The following is a 20556-nucleotide window of genomic DNA, read 5'->3' as shown; positions in this document are numbered from 1 at the left end:
ACCCACTCTACCCTCCCCACTTCCACAGTGACCCAATTGGTTTTTTTGGTGGCTGTCCCTGTCTTCAGATGGGAAAATCACCCCAATCTCCCCAATGCGTGGCGGGCCGGGCAAATGGCTTCCTGGACAGCTCTTGCAGCCAGGCCTTGGCAAGGGGCTTTGTGCAGCCGGCTGCCAGCCCTCTTCTTGCCCTCTGCCCCCTTAAGGGGTGTTTCAGTGTGCTGCAGAACTGCGAAAGGCTAGACATAGTCTGTTAAAGAGGGAACGATGGGTCTGCAAGAGGCTAGGCTGGAGGCTCCCCGGCACGGGAGGAAGCCATGCTGCACCCCCTTCCGCCCCCGGCTCCCCGCTGTCCTCTTAGACCAAGCCTCAGCATCGTTAACGCGCTGATAAAACAGTCGAGGCCCCTCCATCTCCCCGTCCCCCATGCACTGCCGGAGCAGGCCTCTCCCCGTGCTCCGAGGGGAAAACAAACGGATTTGCAGTACTGTAAATAGGAACAACGTAACTTCCATCTCCTCCGCTCCAAATTTTTCCATCCGAAAGCCCATATGGCTCAACTTTTAATTATTTTGGCTAATGCTGTATGTAGTAATTCTGTGGTGAATGCTTAAGTGTTTCATTTCTGGTTTCCAGGGCAACATTACATCAGATTGCAGACAGCTGGCTCCACAGCCTTAAACCATAACAAATTGGCCAAGCCCATGCACAAAAATCACGCTTGCTTTAAAGAGAGAGCGCAGGGCTTGGCCGGGCTGCCGGGGAGCCGGCACAGCCTGCAGGGCCCCCTTGGCGGGGCTGGCCGGGCGGAGCCCCCTTTCCCTGCACCGCTTGGAGCAAGTGCATCCCCGACACATCTGCAATGCTCTCACGGTGCAGACACCCGCCAGCTTGGAGAGCTCGGCTGCACAAACGTGTGAAGGACTACAGGGAAACAGGGACTAAATTAACAGCATCTGGAAATACCAAGGACTGCAACCAGAGGACTGCAGCTACCACGTACCACATGGCTGGAAAATGGTGGAGAGGCCAAGGCCCATCCCCACCACCCAGCTCTTTGCCGCTAAGAAATGTGGCCACAAACTTGTGAAGACGCTATCAAATCCAGGAGAGATCAATTCCCCCTGCCACCTCTAGCATCCTTTCTGCTTGCAATATTTTTCCTACTCGCACACCCCTAAAGGCCACGCTTTGCATCATCTCGTACGTAAGATCAAAGTAAAAAGCCTTACGTTCAGGAACAAATAGGAAATTAGCACATGTACTTTGACATTCAAGGAGCTCTCTCTAGTTCTGCTCCTGGTGCCCTTTTTGCTTTCTTTCCCACTTTTCTCACGCAGGCTCTTTGCTGCTGCCTGCTCTGGAGGCAAGGCACACGCCTCGCTCTGCTGCTCTCTAACATCCAGCCCATTTCACACGCCATAGAAATAACAATCCTAACCTCCCCCTTTGAATTAGTACTTCACACAGGCGTGCGCGCGCGCACACACACACACACGCACACAGAAGACTAACACTAACTAGGGTACTTGGAATTAATTGGCAAAATGTAAACCAGAAATAAGTAGCTAGCTTTCGGCAGGTCTATGTTTGGAAACACTTCAGCGTTATAGCAGCAGCCCTTAAAAAACACAAGATAGGCAAAGCCTGCTAGCCAGGTCCTAATAAAAGCATTTAAGAAACTCTAGGAAAATATCCAGTTAAAGCTATCATAACTGATTAATCTGTTTCACCTCCATAAATAAAAACATATATGACTTTTACATGAGCTGTGTGAAGCATTTGGAGAGATGTTAAGATTTTACAATTCACTTTATGCCCAGTAATAGTTCAGCCCCAAATGAAATCTCTACGAAATCTCCCATCTAAGAAACTAGGAAATCTCTAAATAGCTGATTAAGCCCAAGCCACAATTGGTTTTGGCTATCAGACAATTCTTGTTCAGCAAAGTGGGGCAAAAATACTCATTCAGACTTGTGGGCATATCACATCACATCCCCCAGCCCTGGCTAGCTCACTTCAGAACTACGAGTTCTATAGTAAATGCAACGAGATTCTGCTGTTCCCTTTAGGAGACGTGGCTACACGTGTCCTTTCTTCTTTCTGTCTAACAGGCTTTACATCTGCCAAAAAAAAAAAAAAAAAAAAATCAATAATTCTAACTTTTTTTAAGGTTTTAATAAAGATGCCTGTATAAAGTCAGAGACAAGAAAATAGAACAGACAAGAACTTAAAAGCCATAGGAAAGGAAGAGGAGAACTGAGAAAAGCTATGCATGCTGTGCTGTGCCTAAGAATAACCACAAAAGCCTTTTCTCTCTCTGCCTCTCTGAAACAGGAGGCACATCCTCTCCACATCACGCTCCATGCTCAGTGACTTACCAGCTTCGGCATTTATAGGCCTAAACCTCAGTTTCGAGTAATTCCCCCTGAGTCCTCAACTGCTGTCAGCTTCGTAACCCTAAAATTTAGGATCAGACCCTTCTTCTTAAGTATTGTATTCGTTCCGAATCCTGCGCACAAAATGCCTCTTCTCTGGAGTTACATTATCAGACACCAAACTGGCTCCGATTCCAGCACTGAATATGTAAAGAAGAAAAAAGCGTGATGCTGGACTCAATTAGCTGTTTTCTGCTCACTGATTGATTCCCCCAGTTACTCGCTAGCTGCATAACTTGCAAGAAAGGCATAAGTCATCAGCTCTAAGCAAATCTTCTATTCACCACAAGGAAAAAAGGGAGTGTTGTACATGGCAAACAATCCCTGTTTTCACTGACGAAGGCTTGCTGACCTCTTGCTGGCCTCCAGTTCCTTAATTACTGTCTATGGAATTTCAGTGAAAGAAAAAAATACAGAGAATCTCTGCAAAGCCAGGACGAAGACTGACCCTCAAACACGGCTGCTAGAGTGGAGGCTGTGCCTATAGGAAATATAACTTAAGCCCTTTACCAGGCTTTTTTTATTTTCATTTTTTAATACTTTTGACAAAAAGCCCTCCTGAGAATTTCCCTTTATAAAGGGCTAATTTGACAGAAAAATAAGCCTTCCTTAAATGTTTTTTAAATTACTGAACTTAGATGCTTTTTTTTTTTCCTTTCCCCTTGGTTTCAGTGCTATAAAAAAAGAACATCACTAAGAACTGGAAAGGCAAATAATATTTAATTCAGAAATCTCAGACTGGTCTAGAATTAGGCATGTTGTGGCTTTATGAAGCACTGTAGCATGACTTCCAACTTCTCCTCCTAGGCTGGGCTCTGACCTCCCTTCCTAAGAAACAGACTCTGAGATGCTCAGGTAAATTGGCACTCCTCTTGTAGGCAACCGTACCTAATCCCAAACCCTGGGACAAATCCAGAATCCAGACAATTCTCAGAGCACAAGAAAACACAGACCAAAACCTTTACTAGTTCAGGGCACTGGTATCCAGTGGTGGAAAGCAGTGGCAAAGGCATATCACGACAGCACCTTCTTTAAGCCAAGAAAATATTCCCCTTACTCAGGACCATACCATCAATGGCCAGTTGATCTGGATTTGCCGCAGATCAAACACATTCTGAAATCACAGCAGGATTAAACATCTACTTCCTTTGATGACTGGCTGATTTTAATGAGTCACCTAGCCAAATATCCTTTTTCAATTTCTCTGTCTTTGTAGTAGTGACTGTACACAGCTTTTCTACTCCCTAGCAGTCATGTAAACTTCATTTATTGGTGTGTTGTAGCTGGGTTCTTACTCCTGAACTACTTCAGCCCCAAAACTCTGATGTAAAACCCTATGGAAATTTCTAAGCTTCAGATAAAACCAGCTAGTGTTCTCCAATTTCAATAACATACCAGCCCACATCAAGTGAAACATGACAGCGACTTCCTTGAAATGTATCCCAGATTCCCTTTAAAAGCTCATGGCCATGAGTGAAACTGATCTAAGTTCAGGGCTTTGCAACTTGAGTTTTTGAAGGTTTTGGTTCCATTAAGAAAGTTTCACAGACCTCTAAAACTTGCAGAGGCTGTTTATAGAAAACCGTGTGAAGCTCAGATGTGATAATCCACATCATATCCTGAGGTTACAACTAAAAGCCTCCAAAATTTTTAAGAACATTAACAGAGGTCATTAATGTTTTTGCCACTTCACATAATTAGCTGCAAGAGTATGAATTACAAAGGCTGCGTAAGTCTAGAATGTGCAGCAGTGGTGTCAGCCCCCCCAGGTAAGCTGAAGGAAACAGCAATCCCAAGTCTGGGTTTGGTCTGTGATTATTTACTAGGAAATCAAAGATGCATCCAACGGCTACTTTGGTGAAAGATATATTACACATTAGCTGGTGACGACACCGCTTGCTGAAATTAGTGGGAAATATTTGTCATAAGTAACAAGAGCACAAAAATTTAATTCTCCCAGGAGGTCTGTCTTGATACTAGAATAGCTGCTTAGGCAAATTCCTAGGTGTTAACTGTTTCCAGGTTTTAGTTAAATAATTTTGAGAAACACATTGCTGACGTTTGCATCTGCAAGCCAGACACATTTCCTCATGGCAAAGCGTTTCTCTCACTGATTAGCATAATTAATTTTAATGACATTACAACTGTACTCATGTACCACTTGTCATAGGTATATGTGGTGGAATGAAGCTCTACATTACATTATTCCCTATCTGGTACAACACAGCATTCCTTTCCAGTTCTCCTGCAGCCTCCTCTACGCATGGGAAAGAGATTCTCTAACAAGGCTCTCTCAACTGCATTTTGTGTTTTGGCAAGGCTAAGAGGGCCTGGGGAGAATCCCTATTCTTTGGTGTAGGCTGCACTTTTAATGAATGGAGAACACCACTGGTGCTGGAAACCAACCTCTCTGCATTTTGGAAAACCAAGGTTGGAACAGCAATACAAGAAATACAGTGGAATTCATATCAGAGGAAAAAAAAAAAGAAAGAAAAAAAGAAGACAATGAGAGCCCTTTAGTGAAGGGGGTAGTCATTTAAATTACATTCTTACAGTATTTTCAAACAATCAAACTATTAATGTTACCATCCTAAGTGCAAGGAAGGAAACACCAGCGGCGGGGAGGCGGGGCAAGTGGTAACCGACAGGAGCGCAATTAAAATTTTCTATTGTACCACAAGTAAAGATTATTCAGCCTGAGTCTGCCAAATAGGGCAGTGAGACACACGGCTTTTGAGATTTCTAATTCTTGAACTAAGAAAGGCTTTGTTCCAATTTAATAGGCTTGGTCTCAGAAAAGATGGGGGCAGGGAAACCACATTATGGATTACAGCATCTCCTGCTGGCTGATGCATGCAGGGAGAGTAGGAAAAAGCTGTTACCACCATCCCCCATCCTCTAGGTAATAAACAGAGAAATTAGGCAGCTGTCCAAGGGCAAAAAGGTATCAAAAATCCAAGTAATGTGTTAGAATGAATATTAAATTAATTTGCCTTCCCACCTCCCACCCTCCCCAAAAACGTGGCCAAATGTTTTGCGGTAAAGTCTGAATGCAGTCAAAACAGAAGTGGTTATGAACATGCTTCATTACAGTCACTGCCTGCATGTTACTGTAAGCTCTCTTCTCTGAGTCATGATAGCTGGAAGATTTTTCTCAAAGACCTTACGACAGACTAATTACATCCAGTCTTCACATCTGCAGGAGCAACTCCTACTGGCAGTGAGAAGGAGGTCTACTTGGGCTACATTACTGCCAACTGCTCAGTACAATCCTGGGGTGACAGTGTTTAGTCCCACTAAGGACACATACCTAGCCAACTTGTATCTGATGACAACATGGGCAGGTCTTGCATGGTAAATAATGCTCAAAGAAGTGATAAGTTTTATTCTTAAATAAATGCATTTCTCCTGCAAATTCTAAAGCATTCTGGAAAATTTCAGACCAAATAAGTTAAAAAACTCCTTACAGTGTTCTACAAAACCAAATATAAACACATTGATGATGGTCTCTCGTTCTGCTGTCATCACTCCACAGCACTGACCTTACTTAAAACTTTGTGTTGTGTCCTGGGAACCATAATGACGATTTTTTCTCCCATGAAGGTTTTTGTATTATGATACCCATGGGAAACCCTGCTGTTACGCATGGATGGGGGGGGAAGATCATAACAATATATGCTGTAATTTTTTTGCTACTAGCTGTCACTGAGAGGTGCTGGACACCATCCCTGAGATTAGTGGGAAAGGAGGGCAGCCAGCACCTCCCAGGACACATCCCTATGATAGGCACATAGCATGGGAATTTAGGACTATCATTTTGAAGCCACGTCTTTTTATTAGCTCTTTCTTCCTCATAACTGTTACTAAGCACTGACAGTATTACAGGAACTTGGATAGTAATAATAAATATACCATCCAATACAATGAGGCACATCACTGCCTTTCAGGAAATCTTAACAGAAATGGGGTACACTCTTCAAAGCGAAGATGAAAGCTCTGCATTCATCCATAGCCGTGCTCAGCATCAGCTCCCCTCCATTATTTCAAAGAGCATGCAGAGCCTGGAGGTGGCAACAAGCTCTCCAAGAACTGAAACACAGGAACATCCTCCTCCACCCTTTAGTCTTTCATGACAAAAAAATAGCTTACAAAAGCTGGTAAGTCCTGTGATAACAGCAAAACGAAGGCTAATGGACTGCATAACACTCAAAATGCTCAAAGTATCCATGTTGCTTCAGTTTAAACACTACTGCTTAAATAACAAAAAAACCCCAAACTCATCATACTCTATTCTCCATTGATATCCAATGCTAGCTCCCTAATATGCATCAACTTTGAGCTTAATTCTAACAAGTTAAACTGATTATACCACAAGAAGGACTTTTTCCTGTTTACTGTAACAGTACTATGTCCCCTAAAACAGTCCCCAAAACAGCAGTATGAGCAAAAATAATGTTAACAAATGGTTAAAGATTTTACGAATCCATCAGTAATATGAATAAAAATAAATTTTAAAATTGCTGTGTTTAGAAAGCATCCACAATCTGAATCACTGAAATATAGTATAACCCTGAATAATGTGGATTTGCTGTAGTTACACTTAGATTTACTCTTGAGGTAGTTGGTGCTACAGGAGTTATACTGTAATTATTCCTTTTCTTCCTGCTCTTCACACTTACCAAACAACATGGTAATGACTGTTGTGAGCCAGAGATAATTCCATCAGACTTTGTCTTTTGTCAGAGTCAGCTGTGTACCATAGGTGATACACTCCTGATTCAACAGCTTCAGCACCTCTTGGATTGAAACGAATATGACCCAAAGTCCATTCTTGTCTGTTATTCTGCCGTTGACAATAGTAGTAGACGCAAACCCAACACTGCACTCCCTTTCAAGTTTTAGCCCCATTTAATGATCTGGTAAATGAAAAAATCCTCAGGAAATAATAGGAAGAACAGGAGCAACAAAAGATTATCTCACTCCAGCTACAGCTTTCGCTGTATGGACTTGATTTGATGCTGTCTGTTACGAAGCAGATTGATAAAAGATAGAAAAGAGCAGTGATGCAAGGGGGACTTTTCCCCAGTGTTGGCCTCACAGCACATGCAGATGTGTACAACACACCTCCAGGTCTGCCAGTTTTCTACTGGTAACAGTGCCATGCTGACAGTCTTGGGTAAAGAAGTGTTCAGAAGGCAGGGAGGAAAACCAGCACTGTGGGCTTCCCACCACCCACGGGCCATACTGTTGAAGGGAGATGCTGGTTTTCTTCTTCCTGCTTATAAATTTTATGGCTTCTCTCCTGAGGCTGCTAAGGGCACATGTGGCAGGTGGGGAGGTCTTGGGGGAGCGCGGCACAACTCAGTGCATCACCCTTCAAACGAAGGCTGGCTACACCACCTGGAAGCTCAGGCTAATGAGCTCTGGATGGCTGACCATTATCTGCTGATCAAAACCGAAACACAGAAGCCTGACAATAACGATAAAACAGTTCAGTCCAGGGATAATTACAACTTCATTTAACTTGCATCTACAGAAACTGCCAGCAAAGTTACTTAGTGGTTTGTTTCAGTGGCAGCACACGTATGATACACACTTTGTCACAACTTCCCTCCTGCTTCTCTCCTTTCCCCCACTCCTGCATCAAACGTGGCGATTGGTATCAATTAGTGTTCCTTCAGCAGAGAACATAGGAAAGGATTTACACCGGTTTCTCCTAATGCTGGTCCTCCAAGCTGGGCTGGAGCCGTACCAGCAGGGCTCTGGGGACGAAGCAGCCCTGTTTCAGCTGAACTGAGAATATCAGCCCCCAAAAGTTATCAAATGGGCTTCTATCTTTAAGAAGCATAAAAGGCACCTCAGTATGAAGACAGAATGTGGTACAATTTTGAAGTCCTCTCTTTCCCTGGGCTTTCTGACTCCTGAGGACAAATAGGCCCTTATCTAAAATCCAGAAAGGGATCCGTTTGTAATCTGCACCTGCTTTACATCCCAACACTTGGCACAAGGCAATGAAAGCTTGTCCAGAGTTACTGTGAGCAGCCTTCATTTCAACAGAGACGAAACGTAAATATTCAGAGATAAAATTGTAAAAAATGATGACGCGTTTTAGACTTTTTATACATCTGACTAAAAAGAAAAACAGTTTCAACTGCATTCCCACATTAGCAAATAAATAACACGCATACTTTGTTGTGAAACAAAGGGACCACAGTAGTGAGACTGAAAGCTACGAACTGCTCTCAAGTGGCAAAGAACCAAGTCACCTACTGGCTTGGCATGGCCTTGGTTTGTTTGTTTCTAAAGAGCAAACAAACAGGACATACAATTAACAGCACAGCAATAACATCGGGCTGTCTCCCTTTGGGTGCTGAGATGACGACCCTTCAACCCTTTGTGGTTCATCTTTAGGGTTTAGCTTTGTAAGGGTATGAAGTGCAAGTTTCCATCTCTTGGCACAGTAATTTAAAAAAGGAGTAGCTGGGGAAAAGAATCCTTAAATCAATCTTTAAAATCAGTTTAGGATCAAACCAGCAATGTTAGTCATAAACACATGATGGTTATACAAGCTAATAAAAAAAGTCATCTTTTTTTTCCCTAAAAAAGAAAACAACATCAACTAATGATATTTGCCCTTTAGATGTTATTTTGTAGGTGACTGTTCTTATGTTGTGGGCTGAGCTGACTTGGTAGTATGGAGTACTTAAACTTTTAGAACACTCCAAACATTCTGCCTTTGCTTTTAGATTCTCTAAATGCCTAGATTCTATCTTTTTTTTTTTTTTTTCTTTTTTCTTCCTGAAATGTACTCATTGGGCAAAGACAGACCAAGATTCTCCACAAAAACCTAGTGACCCATCCTCCCAAGTCGTCCTAACTACCAGCACATCTCTCTGCCTGGGAAGACAAAATCTGAAGGGAAAAAAAAGCCATTATAGTGTCTCGATATATCTTAAACCCCTAAGGGTAAAAAAAAAAGGTATAGCAAGTAAAATGAAAATTATTCTTTTCCTAAATTCCCTCAATCTGCAATTATCCTGCAATTTACTTTTAGCATTTGTGCTACAACATGTTTACAAAATGATCAAGTATGATCACAATGTTCTATTAAAAACTGCCTAGTAACAATTTGGCCATAAGACTGAAGAAAAAAAAAAAAAGAAATCAGAAAAAGTGCCAGCAGAACCAGAAGAGCCATTGCCCAAGGGGTTTTAATTCAGTCCAGAAACTTCAATTTCGGTGACTCACATTTTCAATTACTTTCTGAGGTTAGAAGGCAGTGGGCTATCTAACAGAATGTTTTTAATATATGGAAAAACATCTTTGCTTCGTGGCCTCTATAAAACGAGCAGGACAGTTTTAAGTTGAGATTCCAAATTCGCAAAGTACAAATCACACAAATGACACTGAAAGTCAAACTATTTGGCAAAGAAAGGACTTGAAAACAGATTCATCTTTGTACCTCACAAAAGCTGGTCATTTTAGATTAACAGAGATGTCCTTTGGCAAAATGGTCTGGGTGATCACATGCCCTATCTCTAGACATATCTGATACTTCGCACTGTTTTGTTTTCCCTCTTGCATGTCAGTTATAGCCCAAAGTTTTTCACCCCAGTTAAGCCCAGTTCCTTTCTTGTCCACCAAAAAAAGAAGCCAAGCAGACTTTTGCTCTAACATGAAGTTTCATTTCTGCAGATGACCTGATTTTCCCTTGAAGGCAAGCAGTTTCACAGCTTCTGTTAAATGTAACCAGGATAAAAATTAGAAGCAAGGTCAAAAATCTTGTGGGATCTCTGTTCCATCATTGTAGATACCTCTCATCGAAGTTCGCAGGAAGACAGTTCAAATCTTACCAGAAAAGCAGAGAGAGGCAACAGAGCTCTTGACTCAAAGGGCAAAGATGGCTTAGGAAAATAATTTTAGAAAAAAGGTGCCAAGTTGTTCCATTAGGGAGCAGATACTGAATCATATTCTGTCCTCAGAGGTATACACAGCTTTCAGTAACTTCAACGCAAGTGTAAACCACTGTCAGAAGATTTAGGAGAACAACTCAGTATCCTTCTGAGGTTCGGTAAATGAGAGGTTTGAGGCTTTTATGCTATAGGTACCTTAGCCAAAGGCCTTAAGAAGGGAAAGTTCAGGCTACAAATACTATTGAGGAAAACATCTAGACATCTTTCAGCTGGCTAAACAATCAGTGCAGAAGAGTCGGGATCCTTCCCTTTTCTATTCTTTGCACATTTCTGATATATCTGATACTGCCTTTGATACAAGGCAACATCAGTCCCCCTCTGCTCCCATCTAACTAAAGATGGGCATATTTTTTTAATACAAACAAGAAAATCTTTCTCCACCACAAAAATATTTTAAACATCTCATAAAATGACATCGCATTCCTCTTCATTTAGGGAGGATAAGATAACTGTCTGCTGCAGTTAGCAGGAAATTCCACTGACAATAAAACAAATAAATCAATCAATGGTCTCAAAGGCCTATGATTCGATTATATGGGTTACAAAGAGCTTGGATTTGACAGCCGAATGTGGTGTTCTCTAAGATTTATCTGTGAATTTTCAATTAGAGAAATGAAGTGGAATAAACTACTCAGTGAAAATGAAGATATTTGGAAGGAAAAATTAATTAATTCAGTATGGCATGACACAAGGACTGTCTGGTGCCCATAAAAACACCAGGAGCTACACAGCTCAGAAGTAAAAACGAGGTAGGAAAGCTGCCTCACTGCTTATGGGTCTTGCAAAAGCTGCAAACTCTCTCAGCTGAGAGTTAGCAAATGCAGAGATAGAACTGCTTGAAAGCAGTAGGCAGCTAGGAGTTAGCCAGACCCTCAGCTAGGATACATCAACAAGGGCTAGGAAGGCCTGAGAAACAGTGCTGATTCACAGTAACTGAGAAGTAAAGTGAAACGGTTCTGTCTGAACTACCTGAAAAAACTTTTCTGTGCATTTTGGAAAATGGGCAATTTTGCGTGGGATCACTTATGCTTCAAAAGCTCAGTGACAAAGGGCCAGATTAAAAAAAAAAAAACCAAAATAAAAAAGAAAGAGAGAGATTATACAATAAGACTGCTAAAGTCTATGACAACAGACCTTGAAGATTTGAAATCCATGTTAAAGATTTTCTGCAGACAGAACATAGCATTGCAAGGTCAAATGATACATTTGCTGTTAAGGAAATCACCAGGTAAATCAGGCTATTTCTGTACTGCAATAAAAGAACTTAAATATTAAATGATACTGGGGAGTATATCAGAATGACAGGTACTTACATTACAATTGGAAGACCCATCAAATGTTGAGTAAGAGCCATCAGGCCATTCTGTAGTATCCACAGTGCTCGATTGCCTGTGCTGGGCTTCATACTCTTTCAGCTGAAATTTGAAAAGACAGAGAGAACGTTTTCCGGTGAGAAGCTATCAATCTTCATTAAAATAGCAAAAGTTAATGTCCTTTCAGTTCTTTTTCCCCCATATCATTGTAGAACTGGGAAAATCAGAACTTTTGCATTATATGTCTCACTTGTTCAAAATAAATTAATTTGCTTTAGAATCAGAAGTTTTAATGATGAGGTTTTTTTTTTAAGGAAGTGATCTGTAAACACTGAATTGTGATTAATTGAATTGGTAAAATATAGTTATACATCCCCATCTCAGAGGCACACTTTCCACCGGACAGACTAAATCACAATAGCCTGCCAATTTCCTTTATAAATAAAATTATCTGCAGTAAAGCCTAGGAACTAACTTTTAAAACTAAAGACCATCTTTCGCATTTTCCAATAAAAGACTTAAGCCATAAACCCAATCCTACTGGAGTCAAACTGTTGAAAGGATCATCAAGAACTGATGATATTAAAAAAAAACAAACAAAAAAAAGTTGCTGCTAGTAGCTCAGACCACTAGAGGGAAACAGTAAAAGGACATATTAACCATAAAGATTAGGTACAAACCTCCACCCCCAAATTTTTAGCAACAGAGAAGTAAAAGAACTCCTAATATTACCACCTGGTGATTTTTAAAAAATTTGCATTTTTGTCATTATGTGATTCCCAGCAAAGTAATATTTTCTTCAGACAATAACATAACTTTCTATTCTAGGATAATCTATTTCAAGATACAGTATGTCAGCATAGAAATTTATCCGAGTGCCAACTGGCGATCTAAATCATGCTTTCTGCACTTCTAATGGAGCCCCTACAGAATACCCTGTGTTCATCACAGTATTTTGCACAAGGGTACAAAATCAAAAGTGGTGTAGAAACTTGAACACTGACCTTTTTTCTCCTGAGCAACTAAAATCTCAGCCCTATTGCTGCACAAATACAATTCCTTACAGTTATTTTTCTTCCAGCTTATTAACATTTAGACTTTATAAACAAACACTTGTGGCAGCCACTGTACTTCTCAAAAAATACATTTGTGTTGATTCTAACGTCAAATGCCAAAACCGGCCAAATGTTTTCATGAAGACTGTTAAAACACCACCTTTTTGGATAAGAAACAAGCAGAAGAAATTTCAGCTTAAACATTAGTATTTTTAAAAGTTTTAACTGCTGAAAATGGAACCCTTCAATCAAAGTGCCCTTCAGCCATTAGCAGCAGGAAAATAATAAGAAATACATGCATTCTGAAACAAATAAGGCAAGCTCAGCAAAACTTGAATCATTCCTTTTAGTACTTAAACAATCCTATGAATACACATGATAAATAAGGACTAGTACAGGTGGGATTAATCTTCCTTACCTTTAGACAGCTGCAATGAAAACGTATACACTTGAGCTTTTCTCTGATTGGCACCCTTTATTGCCAATGGAAAGAAGCAAATGCTTTTAGGCATCGATTAATCTGCTGTACTTTTGACATCTATTTTTGGTTGAGCTAAATCTGACTTCTTCCTTGTAAACAAAGGAATTGCTGCCTAATTTACGCTCCCTGGTGTGATGGGACAAACAGGCAAGATTTCTCCCCTTCTGCTATGTTCGCTGAGTAAATGAAAACTCCAAACTGGTATATCCTACATCCTAAAACACGTTTCTCCAGGAAACTGAAGTGTATACATATCATACCCTAGCAAGTGCTTCCTCAATGGTGATCATCTTCTCTTTGACCATCATCATCAGCTGGATTCGTTCCTCATCACTCATCGTGATCTCACTGGCCACGTACCCTACATCCTCTCCTGTAGGAAAAAGCACAGAGATCACAAGCCTGTGTAAGAAGAGGCCATGCACATAGCAGGGTATATGGGACTTGATTTTACCTAGTGCTCTGAAATCTGGTCACCACGTGGATCTGGCTAGCCAGAAACAGGCCTTCCCCAGAGCAGTCTCATAGTATGATTTCAAAGGACTGAATGATTTGGAAGTAACTGAGCAAGAAAAGGACGTAAATTAGGCCTAGGACACCAAGCCTACTCTGACGTGGAAAGCGGGAAAGTGTGACAAGGAGAAATAAAACGTGACTGTCGTCACACAGTTATTAACCCTGAAAGACAAGAATCAAGAGAGGAAGTGGTAACGTCAGAAAAGTCCTGCTCTTAGCCCTAAGGAATACTGTAGTCAGCTGCCAGAGCGGATGGGAAGCCCTTCCAGGAACGGCATGCTGGGCCCTTGCAGCTTTCCGCTGCGGACTGGCCATTCTCCCCGATCTATCCAGCCTATCTAATTGGCCACTGAGCTGGCACATAGTGCCGGATGTATTGGGGCTCTCAACTTCAGGACCTCTCTTTTTGGTACAAGCTTGGTGTGTCAGCACAGACAGGTAGAACTTGCCTTGAGAGCCAGGAAGGACCTATGCTTAACAGAGTGTAAATGTGCCCCTTTTTGACCTCATAAGTGGGTTCCTGTCATCCTTCACAATCCATCTGAACATAGTGATGTGGGGAAGCATCTGTTTGCAACAGAAGGATCTAACAGATACACATGGGGAAACAAATTTTCTTTGAAGAGAAATACTTAAAGTAATGCACAGCTGCATCTTTTGGAGAAGAACTAGAGAAAGACACCTGTCAGTTTAAGTGAAATTGATTCTACATATTCACTAGTCACCAGATGCACTTTCACTACTTCTTCTTGTATTGTCTTCTACAACAAGAGGCTGGATTCAAGCCCAAAGCAAACAGGTCAAAGTAACCAAATGCCAAAGAAAGGAGAAACATCTTTCTAATTAAAACAGATCAGCATTTCTCTCATCAAGTCAGGATGAGGAAAAAAAGCATCTTGATATTACTTGTGAATATATATTAACTGCATCACTTTGTGTTTGTGCCTTCACTGACAGTCAGGTCCAAAAGCATCCCAGCCTCATGCAGATGCAGTCTCACAGAATATGACTTGTCTTTCTGAGCTCTGTCATGATGAACTAAAACTGCGATACTTCTTGATCCACAGACCCCCAGTTGCCACATGGTTGCAAATGAATCTTCCTCCTTTGAGATGCTGGCGTATTCTATTTTATATGGATAGGTTGTGCGTTCTTAAAAAAGATTTACCTTTTGAAGTCTGCCTCATTAGTCCTTTCTGGTTCTTTCGGAAATTCTGCCAAAAAAACTTATTTTTCTTTTTCCAGTCTGCTTTCCCTAAAAGGAAAGTGGGGAGGGAGGATGAGGGGAGAGGGAAAAAGAATTTCAGAAAGAAACATCAGTTAGTAAATGCTAAAGAAGCTTTCAAGCATTAAGCTATATTTTCTAAATCAAAAACAAGAATAAAAAATATCAAATTTCTGTTTTTCTTGATTTATTCTGTACTAGAAATATGTTGATGTAGCTATTTCAGGGAAATGCACATTCTTTTATAATTGCCAATGCTATAGAGGACTGAGATAAGCCAGTAACTTTGAATTATAAAGAGAAAATATTTTACATTCATTTTGATATCTGTTGTATTGTTAATGTCAAGTCTGGATGTGTTTTTGAAGCATTTTCTTGGTTTATTCTCTTTAACTGAACCACAGTTATGCAGCCTAAGCCACAACTCAGATAAGTGATTTTCTAATACGTGTGTGCATATCTATACAGAATATATACGTACATACAAACGCACACGCATATGCACAAACACGCACATTCTGCTGCTTGGCATGAGAAATTTTGTAAGACCATCAACTATATCTGACTGTTGCTCTCTGTATGCCTGGACTGTAGAAGGCTGGGTCTCCACGTCTATTAATATCAGATCTGCATATGGCTTGATGATCCAGAATTAAATAATTTGATCTAAAAAAGAACGCAATCTGGCTCAAGGTAGGGCATATAACTGTGTTCCATTGAACTAACCAAGGCACATGCTATAAAGTTTATGCCATCTGCAAAAGAACATACTGTGCCTGATCTGACAGAAATGCTACTGATCCATAACTACTTCATCCCTCTGCTTTCAAAAAATTCAAATGAATACAGCTTATACTGTGCCACTGAGTTTCAGCACGTGACTATAGTATTTTGGATCTTGCACTAGAAGCCCTAGAGCTGGCTTTACTGACTCTCTGAAACATGGCTTAAATTTAGACTGTGCAGAAATGTCCCTAGAAAAAAAAATAAAAAGAAACAAACAAAAAAGCTTTCCAGCTTTTCTTTTCCTCTCCAATAAGCAAAATAAAATTTGTCCAAAATTGTACCAGCTCAGCTAATAAGTTAGGATAGCAATATGAACTAATTATAGTAAGTTAAAAAAAAAAAAAGAAAATGTGAAAGACAATGGAAAACAAATACATATTTAAGAACACAAAACAGAGAAACAAAGGAAGAGATTCTGGACTGACATGAACAAAAATAACAGAAACCCCAGTTATTCGCTGGTGGTGGTAGTTTTCAGACTACAAGCGGATAGGCTAACAGTGATCTAATGTGCAGACATTTGAAATTCAATATAACAACTCAAAAGATGCGTATTTATCACATGACAATGCTGGCTGGGCAGCCTCAGTGATCACTGAGACACTCAGCATCTAACTTTTAAAGCTGCCTCCCCCCCACCCCCCACATGCTGCTGACTTCTGCCAGCATTGTGTTTACTCAGCTCTTCAAATCCCAACCCAAGCAAAGCTCAAAACCTGTTTAAGAATTCCATAGGAGTATCAAATAAAATGAAATATACTGACCTACAGAGCCTTCTTCTGAACTTGATTTATGAATGGAGAGCCTAGGACAAAAAAGAGAAATGGACTTACTGATGTAGGCTGCTCACATTTCACGGGAGCTGTCTGATTACAGTAAATTACAGTTTCCAAACAATATATCATGAGCTGTTTTCTCTTCCCTTTTCTTCCCAACACAGCAAGTTGGAAACAAAAACTGAACCCACTGGTCCGACCACAGTAACTGAGTTCCCTTCTTAAACATGCCTTTTGTGTCCAGCACGGAAAAATACATACCATCAGAAACCTATGGTTAAGACAAAGCAGTCTAGGGATCCCTCAGAAAAACACTTTTTCACATACTTTCTGCCTTTCCATTTGTAAAACAGTATTTTGGCTGCCTTAGAAATGGTCACACTGGGATGCTGTGTTTGTTTAGCTGTATAACACTTTCCAGCCTATTTGTTTTTAATCTGAAAATGCTTTATAAATATTAAACTTTCAGAAGCCACCGTGTGGAAGAGAGAAGTAGAGAGGTTTTTTTTAAAGACAAGGTGAAGAAAGCTTGTCCAGACCCTATGAAGTGCAACCATAGATGACTGGAGACTACAGCTTCTTTCTCCTGAGTCCCTTCTGTGTGCTTTCCCACAAGTGTACACTCCCTTCCTCAAAAACTAGCTGGAGAGACTTATTTTAACAGAACATGGACTTTACAAACAACCCACTAAAACAGTAAGTAAATCTTTTGTTCTCGGTCTTTATGTTCATTGAACTAGTTTTCCATAATGGATTCCAACTCACTGCCAACGGTTCATTGTGGGATCTCGGATGAGACATCGCCTCCCTTCATTGCCTTTTTTCATGTCTGTATAAATGGAGCTAATAGAAATTACCAAATCTTGTGCAATTCTTTGAAGCCTTCCTATGGGAATCACTATGTAACCAAGTTGTGCCAAACCAGTGAAATGACTTCTGCCAGCTTCAGTGGCTTTGCTGGAGGCTCCAAGTGCAAAGCATTACTGCAGTGTCTTTGCTGAGAGCTTGGACCCGTGACATGACAATGCCCTATTGTGCGGTGGCTGTACTGCAGCCATGCAGAATGGAAACATGCGTCCCCAGCATACCAAGATGACCTCAAGCCAAACCGTTCTTTGAATGAGGCCATATAACAATACACACATGCCATACTCCAGTTGCTGTCCACAGTGTTTGCACAGGCTCCTTGCGTTTTCTTAGACCCCCAGAAGAGGGCAATGAAGAGTTTTTGATCAATTCAGTAAACCACTTGAAGGAAAATTTTAGTTCCAGCCAGTTCAGAGTTTAGAAGGTGTACGCAATTACTGGTCAATGTTTTGTAGGCATGAAAAACATGCTCATCAGTTTGCAAGGACATCATTAAAGGGGAAATGAGACAGTATGAAGTTTCAGTTTGATTTAGTCATTCATCTAGACAAGGAGGATTTGGCACAGCGAAGCTCTGAAATGTAACCTCCTTCAACCTCAGACTGATTAGAAATTTAATCCAGCACAAAATGCAAAACAGTTGAAGCAAACAAATTTCAGATTTGTAGTGCACCAGGCAGAGGGAGACATTTAATGTTTTCTGTGCTGATGAAGTTTACCCGTGAAGGGGAAAAGTTAATGATATAGGTGACATGCCACCAAATGCTTAGTTTTTAAGAAGCCTGAATAACAAATGCAGGAGAAAAATACAAACCCCGCACTTTCTGGGTAAAAACTCTCAGAAAATCCAGTGTCAAAATTTAAAGACATTTAACAGGGCCAGAATTTAATCGACACTTAAAAGTAAAATTGTCAGTGAGTATTTTTCTAAATAAAGGTAAATCAGATAAAACGTCTGTGGACTTGTATATGGAAACAACAAAGTAAAAAGAAAGCCAAGTTCTGTTGGAACTGACAGAATTAATCCACTATGTTTTGCTCACGAGCATAGACCTCACCCATTAAGCAGTTATTCTATTTACCTTAAATGACTTTATTATCCATGAAATGCACCAAATCACCACCCTTCGAAAATTATATCTGTTAACGATCAGAAGTTTCCCTCAGTAGTGGTATCAGCCTCCAAGTGGAGAGGCAGTCTCTTGTGCTCCTCAGCCTCCAAACGCATTTTAATCCTTTTCTTCTCTTGTGCAGTTGCCAACGAAGACGCAAGAACATAGCAGGTGTAGCGGCAATGCTTGTGATGTGGACAGCTGTTCAATGGGGATTAGCCTGAGGCCACCAACTCATCACACACTGGCCTCCAAAGAAGGGGATGAGCAGTAGGAGCAAACTTTAGAGGCGCCTGAGCTAGAGGGGGTGAGGAGAAGAGCAGAATCCACAGCAAGCAGTCCGCCTTCTCATTTATAACTGATTTAAGAACTATGCCGAGTTTCATCAGAGGATGCAAATTCCAATTATAATTTCATGCGTCCCCTAAAGAGAAAATCTTCCATGCCTGGGCTGACCTTGAAAATGCTAACAGCTGGACTGAAGAGATGGAAATGCCAACAAAACCTACCACATAGAGCCTGGTAAGGCATTTGCTTTTTAGTTCCACCAGATAACTCTGATGCTCAAAAATCCTCAGTGAAATCAATCAAGCGTTTTACTTCCTACATGTCTGGTGAAAAATTCCAGAGTACCTCAGAGTCGCTGTATGTTTGATTTGCCAATTACACTCCCTTACTCTGTTAAATCTGCAGCTCCTCTGTGAACGTGCACTGAAAGTGATTTGTGTTCTTCCATTCATAGACTGATAACTTGTACTGAAAGTTAATGATGCAGTGACACTTGGCAGAAGTTTGAGCACTGCGTGTCTGAAAGGGAGCCAAATGCCATTACTCCACCGTGGAGGCCTTCATTTTTGTTGCAGTCTGATGTACAACTTCATTAGCAAGCTTTCACATGAAACGTACTCTGTCACAGCATATAGCAGAAGAAATGTATGGGTATACGTTCAGACAAGAAGGACGAAAAAAAGATTTATGGCCAAAGGCAAGGAGTACTTTCTTATCAATCCATAATCTCCAGAAGCGAGCTGCAGAAGGGGTCAAAACTTTAATCCATTAATCTCACAAATTCAAAACCATCTCTAGGCTGATACTTTGGGCCTATTGGAGCCAAACTGCTGAAATAAACAAACAGGGGAAGGGGGGAGTGGGGGGAAGGCAGGACAAAAGAGACTCTAAAAATTGAGCTACTTTTGCGAGTAACCAGATATTACTGCCTCAGAGAGATGACGGGTTTCAGCAGAGTTTAGTAAATTACATCAGATCACTCTGCGATCAGTGACACAAAATTTAGTAGCAACAGCCAGAGTGGAAATTAGCTGATTAGGAAGACTGGCTTAACAGAAATTATTTTACATTAACGCTAAAATGTACAAGCACCCAAACAGGACTGACACAAAAGTCAGTCTTTCAAACGCTGGAGGTTTGCAAATGACAGAGTCCCTGGGGATACCAGCTGAAAAAGGGTGACTGGGAAAAAACCAACACGTTAATCCTAAAAGGCATAAGGATGGGAAATTCCAAGGGCGGTACGAAGATTGAATATATATGGGAATAGCTGTACAGCCGTCATTACTCATGCTCAAGAAAGATGAATTCAAACCAGAAGCGGTAAAGAGAAAAGCTGTTAGAACAGTCAGGGAACTGAACACCTTATCTTAAGACAGAAAGCTAGAAAAGTTTTGCCAGTTCTGTCTGTCAAACTTGAAAGCTGCAAGAAGATTAATTTACTGCTTATTAATAAATCAGGCACAGGAACAAGTAGACATGAACTGGAAAGAAACTAGAAAAGAGGAGTTAATGTTTCCTAACTATTTGGACAAAATTCCACCAGTAGGTAGAGAAAGAAAAGGCAGCTTTAAAAACTAACTGCTTTTAAGACGGTACTTGAAAGATAAAGACCAGACCGCTTTGACAACAAAGATCTGGACATGAGGACTGCCTCTGGAGGGCACTTCTGGTTCTTCTTTTGCAGTCTGTGAGTTTTCTATGAACAATGGCAAAGCCAGGCATC

The 20556-nt window shown here is 40.8% G+C and overlaps 1 protein-coding gene across 5 annotated transcripts in view; it reads right to left on the bottom strand.

The window, feature by feature from the left end:
* The window catches only part of SASH1 (SAM and SH3 domain containing 1), a 565878-nt gene that overhangs the window by 36331 nt on the left and 508991 nt on the right, over positions 1–20556 (bottom strand). For 3 of the 5 annotated variants that reach the window (XM_064446996.1, XM_064446995.1, XM_064446998.1), the window contains 4 exons: positions 16552–16592; positions 14945–15031; positions 13521–13633; positions 11725–11826 (listed from right to left, as the gene is read on the bottom strand). In XM_064446996.1, coding sequence (XP_064303066.1) covers positions 11725–11826; positions 13521–13633; positions 14945–15031; positions 16552–16592 — 343 coding nt within the window. Of the gene's footprint in view, positions 1–2381; positions 2672–11724; positions 11827–13520; positions 13634–14944; positions 15032–16551; positions 16593–20556 lie in introns of those variants that run through there. The other 2 variants (XM_064446997.1, XM_064447000.1) reach the window with 2 other exon arrangements.

The sequence above is a fragment of the Phalacrocorax carbo genome, chromosome 3, assembly GCF_963921805.1.
Source record: "Phalacrocorax carbo chromosome 3, bPhaCar2.1, whole genome shotgun sequence".
NCBI classification, from domain to species: domain Eukaryota; kingdom Metazoa; phylum Chordata; class Aves; order Suliformes; family Phalacrocoracidae; genus Phalacrocorax; species Phalacrocorax carbo.
This window is presented reverse-complemented; position numbering and strand designations above follow the sequence as displayed.